Source organism: Athene noctua, chromosome 17 (genome assembly GCF_965140245.1).
Source record: "Athene noctua chromosome 17, bAthNoc1.hap1.1, whole genome shotgun sequence".
In the NCBI taxonomy this organism is placed as follows: domain Eukaryota; kingdom Metazoa; phylum Chordata; class Aves; order Strigiformes; family Strigidae; genus Athene; species Athene noctua.
In genome coordinates this window covers 10,503,677-10,516,908 of record NC_134053.1, presented here as the reverse complement: position 1 = coordinate 10,516,908, position 13,232 = coordinate 10,503,677, and the positions used below count along the sequence as shown (strand labels likewise).

At 37.5% G+C, this 13,232-nt stretch overlaps 1 protein-coding gene across 3 annotated transcripts in view; it reads left to right on the top strand.

The window, feature by feature from the left end:
* Positions 1 to 13,232, top strand: part of PI4KA (phosphatidylinositol 4-kinase alpha) — a 62,628-nt gene that overhangs the window by 1,491 nt on the left and 47,905 nt on the right. For 2 of the 3 annotated variants that reach the window (XM_074920899.1, XM_074920897.1), the window contains exons 2-13: positions 1,334 to 1,450; positions 2,649 to 2,742; positions 3,426 to 3,514; positions 3,996 to 4,068; positions 4,395 to 4,654; positions 5,330 to 5,396; positions 8,041 to 8,189; positions 8,784 to 8,849; positions 9,859 to 9,955; positions 10,357 to 10,548; positions 11,306 to 11,406; positions 12,133 to 12,262. In XM_074920899.1, the coding sequence (XP_074777000.1) occupies positions 1,334 to 1,450; positions 2,649 to 2,742; positions 3,426 to 3,514; positions 3,996 to 4,068; positions 4,395 to 4,654; positions 5,330 to 5,396; positions 8,041 to 8,189; positions 8,784 to 8,849; positions 9,859 to 9,955; positions 10,357 to 10,548; positions 11,306 to 11,406; positions 12,133 to 12,262 (1,435 nt within the window). The remainder of the gene's footprint in view (positions 1 to 1,333; positions 1,451 to 2,648; positions 2,743 to 3,425; positions 3,515 to 3,995; positions 4,069 to 4,394; positions 4,655 to 5,329; positions 5,397 to 8,040; positions 8,190 to 8,783; positions 8,850 to 9,858; positions 9,956 to 10,356; positions 10,549 to 11,305; positions 11,407 to 12,132; positions 12,263 to 13,232) is intronic. The other variant, XM_074920898.1, reaches the window with a different exon arrangement.

Below are 13,232 nucleotides of genomic sequence, written 5' to 3'. Positions count from 1 at the left end.
TCATATCTAGCTAAAGTTATTTACTCACATTATTGCAAATATTAACCTGATGTGGGAAGCATGCATCAGAAGTTATTTTCCAAAGTTTGTATTTCCTCTACTGTATTTTATGTTGAGCAAGAGAATGATTTGTGTTGTGTTACAGGTCTTGTAATTGTGAGGTCTGGCAGTTTAAGGACCAGAATCTTAAATTCCACTGTGCATCCAGTAAATTTTTCTAATCCTCTAGGGAAATAGATTCTTGGTTTAGAAATTTCAGGGTGGGGTGTTTAAAGTAACTTAACATTCAAATATAGTTTTTTTTATTATGACAGTCCTTTTTATGTAACATCAAGGAGGTTTACAAAAATACAATATGCTAGTTGCATTTTCCCTTTCTTAACAGTTCCATAGGAAAACAAAGTATTTGGGAGATTTGATATATTCCTTAGATAGTTGTTTGCTGAGTATGGAGTGAAGTAGTAGGTAAGTAGTGAGGAAAAAACTAGTTCTGGAAACTTAATCTGTTATGTTAAAAAAGTCTGGGCAGAAGTTGTACTCAGCTAGGTAACAGTTTGTTGTTCAGTGCTGTATATGAAGAAGGCATTGGTGCAGCTGTAACCAAAGCTCCATCCACCCGGTTATTGTTTATAGGGTCAGAGTGAATATGATACATACACCTGCTGCATATTTCTTGCGCACCCAGAATGCCCAATGACTTAGTGGAAGGAAAGTTTTGTTGTACCAGGGGTGTAGGAATGAGCTCTGTGTATGTGATGCTTTGAAAAGTTGCGTAAGTTCTCTTCAGATGTGGAAACACAAACAGCTTGACCAATGTTGAAAAAAACTGTTAAATCAACCCGTGTTGTGGTAAAAATGTTTGACATCTACTTGAGTCTTCTCTCTTTTTCTGGTTTCTGTCATTCATTACTCTTTCCTAGCCGCTCTCGTTAAGATTGATGACTAAAGGAGGGTAATGTGGCCATCTGTCTTCCAGAAGATGGAAAGGCTACTGTCCACTTGAGGCATGGGAGGTCTGAATGAGTCTTGAAAACCGCAGCCTGTCAGCTGTTTCTCTGCTGTGAAAATATTTGCAATTGTTGCTAGCCAGGCCTGTTGTTTGGCGTGCTCTAGGGCACGGACATGAAGGCTAGCTCTGCTCCTTCGGAGAGAAGCTGGGAGCTATCTGCATTGCTTTCCTGAGGTCTGCTGGTAGATTTTTGAAAGGCAGTTTTAACACACATACTGTTGTTCTCTTGCATTGTTTTGACACTTTGCATCTTGTTCCATTCCCATGGATTGTTTTGACAGTTTGGGTCTTGTTCCACTGTTCTTTTCCTCTGCTGTTTTTCAGGTACAGAAACTGCTCTGTATGTGTCCAGTGGATTTCCATGGGATTTTCCAGTTAGATGAACGTCGCAGAGATGCTGTTATTGCTTTAGGAATCTTTCTAATTGAGTCTGACCTTCAGGTATTTTTTTGCCCTTAGGCTAAGTCTATTTTTGAAAGATTTTGGATTAATTCCAATTTAGTTGTTCAATGAATGAAAATTTGGTATTTGCTTTTTATAAAAATAAATAGATGAAATATAACAGATGGATGCAGGCAGGAGAGCACAAAGAAATGAGGACAATACTGATGAGTGTGATAGCTGTCATGGCACTGCTATAGGCAAACTGCTGTCATGTTTTTTGGTCATCATAGCTTAAGGAGAGAAAGGAAAGGCTATTCAGGAGGATTTGCTCAAGCCATATGTGTTGTTGGGTGTTCTTCCCCACATGCCTCTGAATGATAGGTGTGTTCCAACATACTCCTGAACAATCAGGTTTGTAATAGGTCTTTTCATGCTTGGCACTAGCTGGGATAAAAAGGCAAACAATGCACATAGGCCATGTTGTATGTGAACATCCCTTTTGTATCTCTCAGCCTGTTTATGACAAGCTGGTTCTTTTCGCTTTGAACTCTGGACACGGTATTGTTTCATCCAAAGTCATTAGACCTCACTTTAAGTTTTTTAATAGGTTTACGTCAGGCCTGAATTTCCTCCTATTTAATATGTATTTACTATGATAGAGTTTACATCTGTATTATTAACGTTGTTCTTTTTGTGGTTTTTGTAGTATGAAGTTTAAATAAGGTAGCTGTTTTCATGTTTCTTAGCACTTTTATGATGTTTTTAAAGCCAGTGGTTAGTATTAATAAATCCAGCTCTATGAGGAAGGAATGTGCTGTCCTTTGATTTGCAGATTAGGGAGTTGAAGTGTTAACACAAATGTGTTAAGTAACTTGCATAAGGCAGTGGGATGGATCACATGTACTGAATTGGGACTGGCACTAAATTTCTGGATGTCTTAAAATTATTTTGTGACCTTGCTGTAAACTAGTAAATTGTTCAGGGTCAATCACTGTTCTGGAACTCTTTTCTCCAACTTCTGTGGAGAATGAACTGTTGCCTAGAATGAAAGGATTGGATTTATAGCACTGAATTGGTTTACTTTCATTTGCCTGTGTTGAAATCAATTTTGCAATATTCCAGAAGTAACGTGGAGTAATCATTAGAAGCAAGTTCTGTGTGTGGTTAGTGTAGTCTTTTCATATCTCTCAACTATCTTGAGATTGTACAGTTCAGCTTTTCTTATCCATTTTAAATATAGTATCTTCCTTTTTAGCACAAAGATAATGTGGTTCCTTACCTCCTCCGACTTTTGAAGGGTCTTCCCAAAGTCCAATGGATAGAAGAAAGCAATGCACGAAAAGGCAGAGGTGATGTTTGGGTTTTTTGATCATTCTCATGGAATGCCAGCCAGGAAATAGAAATAACAAAGGTCATTCAGGACATGATACAAGGCGAGATGATAGGTCTGGCTAGGTTCTTAGATACTGACTCAACAGCTTTTAATATTGATTTTCTTTAGAGGCAAAGAGGAAGTTGAATAGCTCCCAGCTTTCTTGCTTGACTTTCTGATAAATTGCACTTTTCAAATAATTCTACGCTCAATGTATTTTGTTACTAAATTGGAGAAGATTGTGTAGTGGTTAGAGCAGGAGAGTGGAAGCCAAGATCTGTATGCTCTACTTCTAGCTTTGATGCTTAGTTGTTATTTAAACCACTTCGTTTCTTGTTCCCTTAATATCTCTTAAAATTGATGTAAGAATATGTTTTCACAAAGGATATTATAAAATGTCATATTTTTTCAACTGCTTGAAAGCCTGAAAGAGTGTTTAATTATTAAAGTTATTCTTTTAACATTTCATGCTGAAATGATGATGGTTAGAGTATACTTCTAAATTTTGAATGTTACACTGCATTTTAATTTATATTTATACTAAGAACTGTATGACATGGGAATCACTTATGTCTTTTTGCGTTATTATTATTTACTCTTTCTATGTTGATTCTCTGTAACAGTGCTTAAGTGGCTTATTTTCTGTCCGTTACTTTACAGGCTTACTTCCAGTGGCAGAAAACTTCAGCTTCTGCTTGGTAACATTGTTATCGGATGTCGCTTACAGGGATGCATCTCTCAGAGAGCAGGTAGAGTTTAAGTTTGTGCTAATGTAGTACCCAATTCTCCAACGCTGCAATACTGGCAAGTATCTAGAGTACACCACAGCTGCTTCTTTCTTGCAAAGGGATTGATTGCTTTAACATGTGTACTGTTGCGTTATTTTGCCTGTCTTAATGAATAGTCAAGTATCTGGAAAATATTTGTAAGTCTGCTGTTACTTGTGTGTGTCAAAGGACGTCAGTCACTGAGCCCAGAGTTTTAGAATTCAAGTTTTGATACTGAGATTAGGGCTGCTGCAGTTTTATTCTGCTAATACTTAGCACCTAACTGCAGACTTCACAAAAGAAGCTCTGTAAGCTGACTGAGGGCACACAGCATTAAAAAAACCTTTTTTACAGAGGTGTCTACATTATCTTTTACTAGATCACTATACAAATGAAACTTGCAAATATTAATGATACCTCTTTGCCAAAAGTTATTTTTGTATTTCTGTCTTGATTACTTTAGATTTTGGATGCAATTCTACAAGTAATGCAGTTCCTCTTGGGAATGTGTCAGACCCCACAAATGCATGATAAAGGTATGATTAAAATTGTTATTGTATTTGTAACTCCTGTCCTCTCAACTTCTTTTGTGTGTTCAAATTATCAGGATCACTCCTGAAAGTGAGTAGCTTTTTCTTTCAGCTTCCTCTAGCACATATTTATTCTGTTTGTTGCGGAATGGTAAATACAGACGCAGAAGTGTATTAATTTGTGATACCTTCATGGTTTTTCCCTTACTTAGACAAATAAATCTTCGTAAAGCACACGAGGCTAAAACAGTTTAGTGAAGTGGTAGCAAGACCGTGAAGAGGAAGCTCTAAATTACTGCTGATACACTGTTTTATGTGTTTTTCTTTTCCAGAATATTTATGCAAGTATGCAGTCCCCTGCCTGATAGGAATTTCTCGAGCCTTTGGTCGCTACAGCAATTCGGAGGAGGCTCTTCTTTCAAAGCTTTTTCCAAAAATTCCCCCGCATTCCCTGAGAGTTCCAGAAGAGCTTGAAGGAATTCGCCGACGATCCTTTAATGATTTCAGATCAATTCTTCCCAGTTCTCTACTCACTGTTTGTCAGGAAGGAACACTAAAGAGAAAGGCTAGCAGCGTATCTAGCATCTCACAGGTTCGTATAACTTGCTTCATGTTGAAGTCAGTGCTTAGATGATTTTGTGGTCTTGGTGGAGTTAAGACGGCATTAAGCCTGATTGTGCAGTCTCTTAACACATTGTTTGGCCGTATACAAAGATCTTTATTTTGGTTCCGCAACTGGGTTTTGAAGTAATTTTGTAGTTTCTGAGCTACAGAAAAATCAGTAGCGATTAAATGAACAACTGTACTAATAAGTCTTCACGTGGAACAACTGGCAAATCCTATTTGTTGTGTTATTCTTGTGAGAAAGCATTGGAATGTATATCTGAGAATTTGGGAAGCTGACAGTGACTAAAGTTTTCAGAAGTACTGAGGATAGATGAGCTCTCTCTGGTTTCACCAGGAGCTGTGCGTGTTCGTTGTCTTACGGGAAGAATGGATGTAGATGCTAGTTTTGAAACACAGATTAGCATAGTTACATACAGTATAGGAGTCATCATTTTGAATTCTTCCCTTTAGTCAAAAGCACTGAACTAGCTTTTTAACTTCCCATTTTGAGTTGAAATTGAGCTGTTAGGCCCAGCAATACATGGTTCCTCTTAGTTTTACTTGAAGCTGTGTTTCATAATAAAGTGTATGAACCATTCTCTGAAAAAAATTTTAATGTTTTATAAAGTTTTTAAATTATGTCTTTTGTGTGATGTTTCAGGTTAGTCCTGAACGTGGAATTCCTCCTCCCAGCTCTCCTGGAGGATCTGCAATTCATTACTTTGAAGGTAAATTATTTTGCAAAGGAACAGTTTGTGATTTGAGAGTTTTGTGATCATTCGTAGGAAATTGAAAACCAAAATCCTTTGACCCCTTTTTCTGCCCTCTCAAATTCTTATAGTAATTCTCTGTCACGTACTGCTAGGATTCTGAAAAATTTTGGGGTATAAAGACAGTGGGAAATTATTATTAACACCAGTGGTTTCCAGGCTCAGTTGTTTCTGGCAGGCTTCTGAGAGAGACATCATTTCCTGACTGCTAGGCTGTGCCTAGTACTGAAGAGCTTAATTCAACTAAGCCAAAAATATTTCAGGAGATTAGGCTGAGGAACTTTAAGGAACAAGTGTTAATGTTATGCTTCACTAGACAACTAAATTGTTAGACTAGGGTCTGGAATTTTGAGACCTTTGTGGCACACTGTATAAATCTAAACCAACTATTCCTCTTGAAGTAAATATGATGTGGTTGTTTGGTAAAACCTAGTAATTTGCTGAAGTGAGAAATAATAAAGGAGACACTGAAGTTGAGTGCTTACTAATGTATGCTAATTACTGTATCATAAAAGGCAGAAAATTTAAAAATCTTCATGAGTTAATATACAAACCACTGGGTTTTGGTAGAGCTCTAGTTGTGAGTTCTGTGTCAAAGCAGGGCTTAAAACAAACTGCCATGAATAAAGTGGAGAACTAGCTCTGCATCTGAGGTGTTTTAGTGTCTGGTTTTGTCTGGCTGTTTGAGGTTTTTTGACAGTTTGGGCATTCTCTGTTTCTGGGTCATTCTCCTCTCTAGAGCCCTGGCTTAAATTAATTTCTTCCACATTACTTTACTTTTCTTTTTCCTTCATGTTACTATTTGTAGAGGAATTTGTCTTCTTCGGTTATATCATGGAATTGCAAGGTAATTCAAATATGATTCTTAAATTGCCAAGCAGGAAGAGACCTGTTTGTCGTCTGTCTACTCTGTTGAACCAACCTATACTTCTTCGATTTTATGGTCTTCATGTTCTGAATTTAAAAAAAAAAAAAAAGCTGCAGGTTAGAGAGAGGTTGTAGTAGTAGAACAAAAATAATCTTAAGTAAAACCATAGGTGAATAGTGGACAGCTTTATAAAAACTTGGGAATCATTTTAATTGTGTCTCTAACAGAGTTATGATGATTCTAATCAGGAATTTGGTTTCAGTACTGTTTTGCCAATTATTAGGCCTAGCATAAAGGACACAGCCAGCATAAAGGTGAACCAATAACCAAATTGTATTTGATACAAAAGGGTCAGTACATGGGTGAGCGCTGGGGGTACAAACAAGTCAGATTATGCATAATCAACATCAGTCCCACTGACCCCAACAATGACACCGCATGACCAACAATGGGTGGGATAAATGGTGAAATGCAGCCTCCCATAGAAGGGATAGGAGACAACCGAGTCAACAAGCCAAACACATCAGACCAAGGAAGCCACATACTGAATCTCTACACAGCCCGCATTTAGAAAGGCCAGACCTGACTGGAGCCCAGTTCCAGGGAGGTGGGAGGTCCTTCCCCAACAAGGAACTCTGCACAGGGCATCCACCTCACAGACACTGCCTCTTCCTGCAAGTGGTCCCAGCTTTTATCCCTAAGTAGGACACCTGACCCTTGTTTACTTAATGGGGGACACGTGGGGCTCATTTACCCAACGGCTCTCCCTGCTAGGCCGGCCCCACCCTGGAGAGAAGCCTAAAGGCAAACTCACCCCCCTTTGGGAAGGGCTGTGGGAATCACCCACATGTCAGCCTTAGTGTGGGGCTTGGGGTTGAAACCCCAGCATTTCAAATACTAACTTGTGCCAGGTATTTCAGATACAGGCAGCCCTTGTATTATTTCCAATAATATATTTTGTGATTATTTTCTGAGGAAGATGAGTAATGGCCTTCTTTTTATTCTGGCCAAGGTTAATGGCTTAGGAAAAAAAGGCTGAAAACATGTTTGTTTTTTTTTATCGTTGTTGTCAATAAATAGCGTTGCTTGAAAGCCTACTAATCACAAGAACATTACTTTAGCGCAGGCAGCTGAGAACTTTAAAAAGGCAGATAAGTAATTTCTAAAGTGAAACCAGTGCCAAAAGCAGTATGTTAGCAAGTTGTTTACTTAATAGAATACTTGAATCTGAAAAAGAATTTGATTTCTCTTTTTACCTTCAAATTGCAGTAGTGGATTGGTGCCTCTTCTAAGATGAAAGCTGTGCCATGTGTTCATTTTATCTAATATAGGGGAAAACCTTGCAAAATAGTTTTGACTTAACCTGTTCTTTGTATCTCTGTGCTTTTGAGCAAAATGGCACTTACAGATGTTTGCAGGTAAATGTACATCAGTAGTATGGGAAGACTTATAGTCAGGAGTGTCTCTGACATGAGCACAAGTCATTGAAATTAGTTATTCCATTGTGATTGTAAACTTCTAATGAACAAATCCGTTTTTCATCATGGTTTTCTGTCTTGATTTACAGTAGATTATCTGAAATGCACCTCTTGATAGCTTGCAAAAGTTGAAGACTGCCTGTGTTGAAAATAACTCTGTATTAGTAACTAAACTTTATCATTAAACAAAGTTTATATATCCTCTCTCTCCCTAAACTTTTATTTCTTTTTTTTTTTTTTTTTTTCTTCTGATCAGGTTCGTATCTTCCTGATGGGAGTGCACTGGATCCTGATTATTACTTCTGTACAATCAGCTCCAGCTTTTCAGTTTCTCCTCTCTTCAATGGCATTAACAATAAAGAGTTTAACATCCCACTGGAAATGCTCCGCCAGCTGTTGAACATGGTATATGACGGCTTCTTATGAAGGCTGCAGTGAGATTGCATTCTAGATATTCATGCTAGAAGTAGATGCAGTTTAAGTTTTTAGAATTGCAAAATAAAAGGCAGTGTTTGTCTCTCAAGCTTTGTGTAATGTTATTTTTATGGCATTTAACTTCATGCTTCAGTAGTATTCCTAAAAAGCTCTCATATAAACCATGAAGAGTTTGGAAAATCAAAACCATATATGTCGTCTTCCTGTTTGACTCTTGCAGACCGCTTAATCTGAGCAAATCTATGTATGTGTAGTTGCTGAAATTGAAGATTGTTTTTTGCTGTGAGAATGAGACCCTTTTCTAGAAATGTTAGGTGCTGGGAATTCACACAAGTGACAGAAACTACTGGTCCTTTCTGCTTCCTGCACCAGCTATTTTGAAACATCACACAGAGGCTCAAATGTGTTTTTTCTTGTTGCAGCCAGAAATTCTTATAGCCTTAACTTTATCTAACATTTCGCAGTCAAGTGGCTTGTGTTTTCTGTGCACGGGCAAAATTGCATTGTCTTCCTATCTAGAGTCATCAACAGGAAACATGCTTGCTTTTTTTTTCCCCTCTGTAGGTGAAACAGATCGTTGGGGATTCTCTTCTAAAGACTTTAGATGCAGTTGTAGCTGAAGTTGCAGAGGTATGTTTTATAATTCCTTTTCTAACAACCTGAATATTTTATTTTTTTGTCTTAACAATTAATACTTGGAAAATTAGTCTTTTACCTATGTAAGGTATGCCTTCTCTAGAAAACAATACTAATTTCCTGTTTGTTCTTTCAGTGGTTTAAATCTAGCCTTGGAATGTGCAAAAATGGGGTGAGGAAGGAGGAATGTTTTTCACTACCATAGAAGGAAATAGTTATTCTCTTTAAAAAATGAACCCTTTTCTTACTTTATCTCTATAATCCTACTAAATTACAGCATTGGTTGCCCAAAATTGGTTTACTGTAGACTAAGGTCTTTATTGCATATTGCAGTAGCATTGTCTTTTTTTCATGTAGATAAAATGTGTTGGTTCTTTTCTCTTTCTGGCTTGGAAATGAGTGCTGCTCTTCTGGGTGTCATTTCTACAAGTTTAGTAGTGTTACAGTTTGTGGACTTTACTTTCAGAGGTGGTGTGTTTCTCTAGGTCTGTGAGTCCTTGTTCCCCCTTTCCTGGGTGCAGTTCTGTAACAGCCTCCACCACGGTTTGCAGAGTTAGCCTTCTCTCCGTGGGGGCGTCAAGCTCTGCTGAAGGGAGTATCTGTTCAGTTGTTTGGGAAAATGACTTTGCTGTTCTCTCCAGCCTTCCTTTGAGTACTGCCATATTTGAAATGTAGGCCTAAGTGGAATAGCTTCAGGTTCTCTTTTTGCTATCTCAGTAAAATAATAGGTTTGAATCGTCCTTTTGTTTGTTTGGTTTTTTAACATCACTGTTAGAGGGAACATATATGTGCTCTTCAGACTGAAGGTGTGACTGAATCTCATGTAATGCACTGAAGGGCTGTACTTTTGATGAAGATGGGGGGAAGGCTGTGAGGTTACTTCTGGTACCTGTTTACATCGTGCAGGAAAACAATTATGTGACTGGAATAAGAAGTTTTGTTTATCCTTATAATGGAAAATACTTAATTTTGAATCTAGCAGGTTGCTTCTTTTCTCTTTCAGACGGGTGCTAATACAGATCTCTATTATAAAACATTCAGTGACCCCCTTTATCTTGCTCAGTTTAAAATGTTGAGAGACACATTATACTATATGAAAGGTACAGTATTTGTTCTGGGTTTTTGGTTTGGGTTTTTTTTCCTTCTTTATGTTTAAGATCCAAAGCGTTGTCTGCATTATATTGAGTGCTTGAATATTGGGGTTTGCATTTTCTGGGAACTCCATGTATGCTATGAAATTTGTATTATGAAATGTTTCTATATAAAAAATGTGCTATGGAAATAAGAAAAGAAATAATTTGAGCACCAATGAAAGGATTAATAGATGGCATTTCAATTGTCTGCTTTCTGGTGAGCTTTGCTATGAAATGTATTTTTTAGGTAGGAGATAAACTTCATGAAATCATTTAATTTATGACGTAGCAATGAATCTTGTATATGCTGTCATTCTGATACACTGACTTCTGTCCTAGTATAATGCTATTTCCTTTTATTTCTTTAGACCTTCCCAACTCATTTGTGAAGGAAATCCATGATTTTGTGCTAGAGCAATTCAACAGCAGTCAATCAGAACTTCAGAAAATCCTTCATGATGTGGATCGACTGCACAATGAATTGAGTCCTTTAAAACTGCGTTGTCAGGCTAATGCTGCCTGTGTGGATCTCATGGTGTGGGCTGTGAAAGATGAGCAAGGTAGAAAATCCTCTTCAGTCTTTGGAATGTCTGTCTTTTTTTTAAAGTTGTAGAAGTACTTATAAGTTCTCTGAAAGTAGATGATGCTCAGAGAAATATAAAATAAATTTGAGTATAATACTCTGCTATTAGAATACAAGAGAAAAACTTCCATCAGAAAGTTGTCAGATTAGTTGGCTAGGTAGCTAGACATTCCTTCATAGAAATGCAAGCAGAAACATCCTATTGGCTTATTTACAAGAGATGGTGTAATTGCTGTATTACATGCAACTGCTTATTTTATAGTTTAGTTTATGTTTCTAATTATTGTTCTTAGCATCTTAAATGTTTCTCAGTCATTCTTTTAAAGAAAATGTTTTTGTTGCTAGCGGGATTGGGAACCTCTCACTTTTTCTCAATCTAATTTCTTCTATAATTCTTACGTATTATGGATATGTGAAGGATTTTGTCCTTTGGACCTTGCAATACTTGATTTCTGTCAACTGTGAAGTAACACTTAATTACAGTACTTAAAGTTGATTTTCTTTCAATCGTAGTGTTTGACAGAGGTGTTTGGTGCAGATACTAAGTTTCCAAAACTGTTTTTTACGGAAGCAGACTAAATCTCTTTGAGGAATTGTAGTATGAGGAGAGTGAAGCTGATATATTTTCTTATTTTTCTATATGTTTTAGAAATTGCAGTAAGCATTGCATTCTGTGTGGCCTAATTACAAATCTGATAACCATAAGTTTTTTTCCATTGGATTTTTCATTTAAGGTGCAGAAAACCTGTGTATCAAATTATCAGAGAAGTTGCAGTCGAAAACCTCAAGCAAAGTCATCATTGCTCATTTGCCACTCTTAATTTGCTGTTTGCAGGTCTGTCTTTCCAGTATTTGACATTATTGTATCAGTGGGTGAGAGTTTGGGGAGTTTTACAGGTTTCTAGAACAACGCTTTTTATCTGCTATTTGTATTACTTTCCATCACTGTGTTCTCCACTTGAATTTTAGAGGTCTGGTGTGGTAGAACTGCAGTAGAGTAGTGCTTTCAAAATTTTCTTAGCTCAGCTGCTTCTTGAAGAGTAATGAGGTTTTCTTAACCAGTATTTAATTTCTGAAATATTTAGCTTCTTAGTCCATTACATGAACAGTTAAAATACTGGGACTGACAGATCACTGAGTTTTAAGACTAAGGCTTGGTTATTCTAATATTTATGTTGTCTTACTGGGCACTTATTCGTAGTCCTACAAATGTGGTGTTTTCCACCACATAGTAAATAATCAGGATTCTCTAAATGTTGGAACTTGTCCATTAACTTTATTTTTTAGAGAGTGCAGATCATTTCATGTAACTCCTGTGAAATCACCCAGGAAGAAAGCAGCAAGGCTTGACTGGCATGCAGCACTCTAGGATAACCTACTAAAAGAATTAGAGGCTTGAAGTGTCTAAATCTTCTGCTAAAAATTGAATCTCAGAACTATGTATAGTTTGTTTTGGTTTGGGTTTTTCTGTATTGAGCTGAAGTTGCAAGCTTAGTTGAAATAAAAATTGTGCTGTTATGTTCTAAAGTTACATTATTTTTTAATTTGCTTTCTTTTTTAGGGTCTAGGTCGCCTGTGTGAGAGGTTCCCAGTTGTGGTTCATTCTGTCAATCCATCCTTAAGAGACTTTCTTGTGATACCTTCCCCAGTGCTTGTGAAACTTTACAAGTATCATAGCCAGTATCACACAGGTAAAGGAAAAAAGGCTATATTCTAAAGGATATGCTAGTAATGGATTTCCAGCTTGTGTAGCTTTTTGATGCTTTTGGATATTTTGTGTGGTATAGCTGTAGTGGGAAATGGAGATTCATTTTCGGTTTTGGATTGGGGGTTTTTTTGAGGTGAAGAGGAGGAATGCAAATCAAATTCTGTTAGAAGTGTGTCTGAGGACAGGCAATATATATAGAACTGCATTTTATCCTAGCAGCAGTATTGCTGTGCCTCTTCTGCTGAAACCAAGTCTTATCTCAAGCACTTTTGTCCGGAGTGAGATCACCAACGACTCTACTGTGATCCTGCAGTATTGAAGGTTGTGTTATGTGTGTCAACCTCCTGCACATGATTCAGAGCAGTTTGCTTAGGGCTTTGTCCACATGGGCCTTCAGAAACCTTCAAGGACAGAGATTCTGCAGCGAGAGCCAATGCATAATTATCCTCATAGTGGGGGAAAAACCATCACACATTCAGTTGGAACCTCCCTTGTTTCAAGTTAAGGCTGTTGTGTCTCATTCTCCCATGAAGCCTGCTTCTGTCTTTTTGATAACCTACTTCATGCTTTGGAAGGCAGGTGTTAGGTCTGTCCAAAGCCTCCTCCAGGCTGAACGAGGCTGTGTTACTCAGACTATACAGCTCCCATGCTCCAGCCCCATGACCATCTTGATGGCATTTGGCAGGTTTTTTGTTGCTGTTTTTAAATTGTAATATCAAGTTATGATTTCCAAAAAAAGAAAATGTTCAATGTAAATCACTTGCTAATGCAAAAGCAGTAATGCTACAACAGAGTTGGTAAAATGAGAACTGAAGGTATCTAAATTTAGGAATAGTTAAATGCAGTAACAACTTGCATAGCTAGTGACAACACATGCGTTTATTTCCAGAGTTCTTCAGCTCAACTCTGAGCTGTAAAGTAGGCTGTTATGCACCTACCAGATACTGCTCTGC